Genomic DNA, 6,862 nt, shown 5'->3' on the forward strand with positions numbered 1-6,862 from the left:
AGAATTCTACATCACGGTCATTTTTTTTTTCTATCAAAGTTTACAGATGAAAAATTACTCCACGAATAATGCACTCATTTGTAACCAAAGTGACATGAAACCTTCTCTGAATTCCAGTACAAGGTGAATATTTAAATATATAAATAGGTATGGTGCTGCTCATTTGGATCCATTGCAAAATCCTTTTCATCTGAAAAGAATGTGAAAAACTAATAGAACTATTCTGAACTCTAAAAAATTATTTTAACACTTGACTTATCTTGACTTATTTATACTCTTTGATGATGAGTAACTAATGAAACTTGGGCTGAAGTCTTTAATTAAGACTTTCAAGTCTTAATATACATATATAAATATAGTCTTGAGAGACTAAACGCAGGTTTAAATTATTTCACATTTACAGATTATAAAAAGTAAATCTAAAGATAAAATCCCCTCAAACATTGTAATTCTACATAAATCGGTGACTGAAACACAACATTAAAAAAGGTTTTTCAGATGTGGGTTTAAGTAGCTGTTTCACTTTTATTATCATTTGTGTAGATCACTGTGTTCTCAAATGACTCTGTCCCACTTTATCCATGAACTATATCCTCTATATTTATGGAGCTAGTATCTATCCTTGCTGAACAAACAAACTTAGGGCCAATTAAGAATTATCAACCATGCACGTCCTTTGCACTGTAGGAGATAGAAATTGACTAGGAAAAAACATCTTCTGTCGTCAGACTGCTTATAAATACTCCTTAACAGTCACAGATTCACTTCATGGCGTTGAATTCCACTCTTCTGCCATCTTGTGGCAAAGAGTAATTCTTACACCCCTGCCTCAGTCTTGTTGTCAGTATTCCCATGGCAACTGTCTTCTGTTGTTTTGCACAGGTGAGAACCAAACGACGGAGCAGAGGAGAAACCGAGAGGAAAACAAAGCAAATATGAACAGTTTCATCTCCAGGTACAGCTTTTATGCTTAACAATATCTTGAGAAATCTAATTTAAGACTTTTTATGTCAGGGTATCTTTCTAGACAGGGCATTTGTGGTTTTGGTGATAAAGCTAATCAATTCTCAATATGCTAAATAGCAACATACCCTCGTCATTTTTGTTATTCAAGGAGAGAAGTCCAGGTGAGGAGCATGGAGCAGACAATGAAACATGCTGAGAAGAACCTGGGTGAGATTTGCTCCCTCCTGGCCTCCTATACAAGGAAGACAGCCAAGCTCAGAGACAAGGCAGACCTGCTGGTGGCTCAGCTTTTTGACATCTCCAGCACAGAGGACCCTGAGCTTCAGATTGGCCTCAAAATTGTAGCTGAAGATCTGGCCATGGTTCAAGATTATAGACAGGCTCAGGTTAGAACACTCTTTATATGAATGTATCAGTGAAATCCATTTTTGGAATCGAGCACTTACTAAGTCTGTAATCACTGTTGTTGCAGATAGAGAGACTAGAGACAAGAGTTGTTCATCCTCTAAAAGCCTATGGAGAGATAGTCAAAAATAAAAGGGTGAGTTCAATACTAATTTGCGACATACATGTATATTCAATTCAATTTTATTTCTTTAGCGATAAATTACAACAAATGTCATCTCAAGGCACTACAATAATACAGTCCAATTCAAGCCAATTGGAGTTCAATTAATTGTAATCATAATCGTAATCAAATCAAATCCAATTAATTAAATTCAACATTAGTCCAATTCATACATACAGAGCCAATTCAAAAACAATTTCCTAGCTAAGGAAACCAACAGATTGCACCGAAACTTGCAATCTCCTGTCCTGAGCAAAAATAAATGGGTGAGTTCTGTATATATATATATATATATATATATATATATATATATATATATATATATATATATATATATTTATATATTTATATATATTTATATACATATATATATATTTATATATTTATATATATTTATATACATATGTGGGATATTTGGATAAGTGTGGAGATTAACCACTCTGACAAGTACTCTGAATCATTACAGCCAGCCAACTATAGGTTGGATCATCTTAGTGGCATTGAGGAGGTGTAAACCAGGATGTTGGATTCCTTGGGCAAGACTGCTATTGTCTTTATGCCTATATTACAACACAATAACATATCAGGAAAGGGGGGGGGCTCATTGTGTTTTGGTTTACCAATGCATTGTATGGGCTGAAATTTTATCCTTCATCCAGACTAATCTAAAGAAATTCAGCACTGACCTGGATAGAGAGCAGAAGGAGTTACAGAAACTGGAGAAAATCCGAAGGAGGAACCCAGCAGACCGACAGAGTATTGTATCCTTTGCATACAGACATTTTTTCTTTTCATCACTACAGTATAAAAAAAACAGGGTTTTAGTGACTAATCAATTGTCAATGAACCACCAAAGGGGTCAGTAAGAACAAAGTCCTGATGTGCAGCAGATCACTGTTCAAAGTCACAGCATTTCAAATATATTTCCCTGGGGAGCCCAAAGCTTTCATAAATTAAAATTCAAAGATGTGTCTTAAATAATACTTTGACTTTGAGAATATTTCAGTTTGATTTTCTAAACTGTTATTTTGATGGCCCAGGTTTAACATTCAGATATCAATATTTTGGTATTTTTTTCAGCACATAGTAAACATATTTGGTTAGAAAGGTGGAGCTGGAGAGTGTTACAGCATCTGAAACCTGATAGATTTGAGGCTTATCAACCTCTTAATTATAGAATTACTTTATATATAACACAGCTCTTTACCATGCAATGGCCACAATACACTGATCTGTGGGACTGAAAATACCATAATTACTTGTGTGACAATTTTTTTTCGAACTTGAAAATACAACTTTCAAGTTTTCTTGACTACAACTTTCAGTCTCAGGTATGTAAATTTTCCCGAAGACCATTATATTCTGACAATAAAGCATATCATTTTTACAGTTTATTTCCTGTTGACAGGCAGAGGTAAATGTACAGAAGGCTTCCAACAATGCCCAACACAGCATGAGAAAATTAGAAGAGACCATCACAGAGTTCCAGAAACAAAAACTGGAGGATATCAAAGTAAGTCTCATGCGTATAAATTATTTTGCTGTACACATATCCAGGTAAAGCTTAAGTTTTTGACCTGCAGCCAATGTTGTCCTTTTTTTCTTTCTTTTTTTTTGACAGAGAATTTTCACAGACTTTATTACAGTGGAGATGCTCTTCCATGCTAAAGCACTAGAAGTCTTTACACACACACACTGCAACCTGGAGGCAATAAATACTCAAAAGGATCTGGAGGTAGGTTGTGCAGCACCAATAGTAACATACAATTAGTAACTATTAGAAAAAATGGTTTACACTACATGCTCAGTACAAAACAACTGGGGCACAGCAAGCTATTATGTGGACATTAATATTCAAACAGTCAATTGCATAAATTCTAGAAGAAACATCAAGCCAGCAAACACAACTCTAAAGGAAAAATAAAGTTTCTCTTAGTCTGTTGAACGCGTATAAAGCTGTTTACTACTATTAATAAAATATATACTAAAAGTCATACAGAGTTTGGGAAAAATGCCACTTTAAAGATACAAAATATGTTTAGAGAAGTTTCACTCATATGATTAAGTTTAAACAAGCCATACAGTTTCCTTGAGTCCCTTGAATTTATACTCTTTACTAAAAGCCTTTCTTGTCTCTAAATAATTTCTGAATGTTTTTTGTGTTTGTTTTGTTTTGTTTTGCTTCTGTTTTTTTTTTTCAGAAGTGTTACAACAACTAAAATTGTTGCAACTGTGTATTTTACCAGTATGTTGGCTATGTTCATGCTAGCATGACACTGTCTTCTGGTTTCTTTTTGTCACAGCTGTTCACTGGTCGAATTAGGATGACTGACTCTCAAGCTGGGCATCAGGACAGCCCTCTTAGCACCCACTCCTCTCATTTTATAAGCCATTACTCCAATTCTCCTCTGGCTTCCTTGAAAACCCAAGGCCTAAGTTCAATGCAGGCCTCTAACACAGGTCAAAGACACAGACAACAATACAAGCAATATAAAGAAGTAGCTAAAAGGGTGAGTCCTAATGTCCTTGGTATGATGGTGACAAGGCAAGCTAACAATGAGACAGAAATTGTAGTTACTGTATGCTATGTACAATTTTGAAGTCTAGTCTTGAGGTCCATTCGTCAGTAAACTTGAAAATTCTAAATTTGCTTCATTTGCAATTTCACGGCAATTTACAACATCAGAGAGGCACGGAAGAACTGGAACTGGAACAGGAGGAAGATGATGAAGATGATGATGAAGAAGAAATAGAAGGGGAAGAACAGGATGAGTCTGAGTCAGACATAGAGAAGGGTAGGCACACCAGCCGGCAGTCTTATGCTGCTCAATATGCCCAGATGCACAGATAGCAGATGTTACAGCCTGTGCACAGATACAAATCCACCTATGTACACCTACATGAGTTGTTGTAATGACTGTTGTAAAAGTGCAATTGACATGATCAAACAACGCATTTTGAGGATTATTTCTCGTGTTTTTTTTCTTAAATGTAGCTCATCAGCTAAAATGAGACACAGATTAATGGTGTAAATGACCTTGTCTGCAAAGGACTAAGCCTTGATCAAGACAAATAAGATATGGATGTTCAGTTATTGTGAATAAAATGTTTGTGTATACCTTATATCAGCACAATTTGACCAAGTTGACCAAAGCTCAAACTTGCAGATCATGTAATTTTTTTTAATCTTTTTTGTTCAAACAACATAAAGGATTGAGAAAAATATAAAGGACTGAGATGAGAAGTTTTAACTTTTTTAACCTGTCCATAAGCTCTTTTGTTTATATGCTCCAAGACATATCATACCAAGACTACTTTGAATCTGCAGAACACCAAAGAAAGTCTATGAAAGGCAAGGTCAGGAAGCCTTTATGTTCCACGTAGATTATTTGGAGGAACTAGTGCAGATTAATCAGGATTTCTCCTGTAGGGTGGGGTTTTACAGCTAATTTGCATGTGATGTGAACAGTTTAAATGAAAAGCTAGCAAGATGAGGTGAAGTTAGCACAGGCTAGGTGGAGAACACAGCCAAAGCAATGCCAAGCAAGGAGCCACAGCAATAAGAAAGCTGTAGGAAATGACGACAAGCTTGCTTGCTAGCTCAAGGTCAAATGGGAGCAAGCCTGGAAGCAAGAAGAGCAGACACTCAGCTTGGCTCCGGGGCCACCAGATTTCACTCAGCAGTGAAGCTGAAAGCTCTTGGAGTGCTAGGTTGAATAGGGCCAGCTAATGGGCTAGTAGGGAAGTTTCCACCTTGCTTGATACTTTCTTTTACTGTATGATGCTATACCCCAGAATCAGACTACTGCAGAGGGCGCCAGCTAGCTTGCATCTTCTTGATAGTTAAAACAATAGGAGGTATCATTATGATACATCTACATACATAGGAACTTGTAGAATTCCTTCCTCTTTGTTGAGAAGTGCTCTCTGGTTGTGTGAGTGAAATTCTTTTTTTTTTCAGTTTTTGTTTTCTGACAGAGTTTTATTGAACATATAGTCATAGAAAGAATTGTTGAATAATTGTAAGGCCAAATTACACCAATAGAGGATATGCACATGATGTCAACAGACATGTGACAGACCTCTGATTGTGACCGATTATGTCCCATTAAATGGCAAAAAGACAGCTATCTCACTGGCTGTGTGTGGAGTGTTTGATTTACTCGAAAAAAAATAACAAAAAACACATCTCAAATGCTTTCGCAATATTTCTTTTTGTCTCACTGAATAAGCATTCATAACTTGCAATTTTGAAAAACAGTGTATAGTGGACCTAAGGATCTTAAACGTAACCCAGGTAGTCAACCCTTTAGCACATATGTGTCAAACTCGAGGCCCGCGGGCCAAATGTGGCCCACCACGTCATTTTATGTGGTCCGCGAGAGCTTAAAAGGTCTGATTGTCTAAAAATAGTCTAATACGTGCAGTGACCAAAAACTACATTTCCCACAATGCACCCCGCCACTGGACTGCAATGTTTCCAAATCGATGCGATTTTCCCAACGAGTGGAATTGAGAAATACAAATAATGATCCCAAAATGTCCAGGAAGAGAAAAATTGATGCAGATGCCATCTTCCATCTGCATCAATTATTCTGTTTCAAGAAAGATTGGAAGGCGAATACGTGTTTGTGCTTCAAGGAAAAAAAACGGTATGTCTTCTGTGTAATGAGGCGGTGGCGGTTGTCAAAGAGTACGATCTACGTCCGCATTCTGAGACCAAACACGGAGCTGAGTGTGCCAACATCAGGCATCAAGAAACAAACTGCCCGAGAATTAAAAGGCAAACTACGATCGCAGCAGAATGTGTTCGCTAAAAGCCACAACTGAAAACAATGCGGCAGTAAAAGCTAGCTTTGTTTGATATTTCAAGTTTTGAAATATCAAACAAAGTAAATGTCATAACTTGTGTTTGATGTTATTTTTCTTTATTCACTTGGATGGTTTGACCGTTGATTGATGGAGTTGATGTGGGTTTCATAAGCTGACAACTTAAAAGGATTTATGATATAATAACAGAGCAACAAGCAAACATATTATTTTTACATCTATGCAAATATATATGTAATATTTGTAACTTGAATAAGTAATAAATTCAGAGTTATTTAACATTAAGGAGTAGTTACATTTATTTTACATTTCATTTATTACATTTATAAGTTACATCTGGCCCTTTGAGGGCAACGATTATGCTGATGTGGCCCTCGGTGAAAATGAGTTTGACACCCCTGCTTTAGCACCTCCCTTAGCTCCTCCCCATGCTGTGCCTCAAAATGGCTCCATTCAGCCTCTTGCTGAGCTGAGGGGTGTTCCACAAAGCTGGATTAG

At 36.6% G+C, this 6,862-nt stretch overlaps 1 protein-coding gene across 1 annotated transcript; it reads left to right on the forward strand.

Moving 5' to 3' along the window:
- The first annotated feature begins 859 nt into the window (after positions 1 to 859).
- Positions 860 to 6,634, forward strand: LOC142369843 (CBY1-interacting BAR domain-containing protein 2-like). The gene is made up of 9 exons (XM_075452243.1): positions 860 to 955; positions 1,115 to 1,352; positions 1,439 to 1,507; positions 2,194 to 2,295; positions 2,860 to 2,865; positions 2,943 to 3,047; positions 3,156 to 3,269; positions 3,838 to 4,045; positions 4,198 to 6,634. Exons 1-9 carry the CDS (start codon positions 936 to 938, stop codon positions 4,383 to 4,385), a joined length of 1,050 nt encoding a protein of 349 aa, XP_075308358.1. The 5' UTR covers positions 860 to 935; the 3' UTR covers positions 4,386 to 6,634.
- The last annotated feature ends 228 nt before the right edge of the window (positions 6,635 to 6,862 follow it).

This window comes from Odontesthes bonariensis, chromosome 20, assembly GCF_027942865.1.
Source record: "Odontesthes bonariensis isolate fOdoBon6 chromosome 20, fOdoBon6.hap1, whole genome shotgun sequence".
Taxonomy (NCBI): domain Eukaryota; kingdom Metazoa; phylum Chordata; class Actinopteri; order Atheriniformes; family Atherinopsidae; genus Odontesthes; species Odontesthes bonariensis.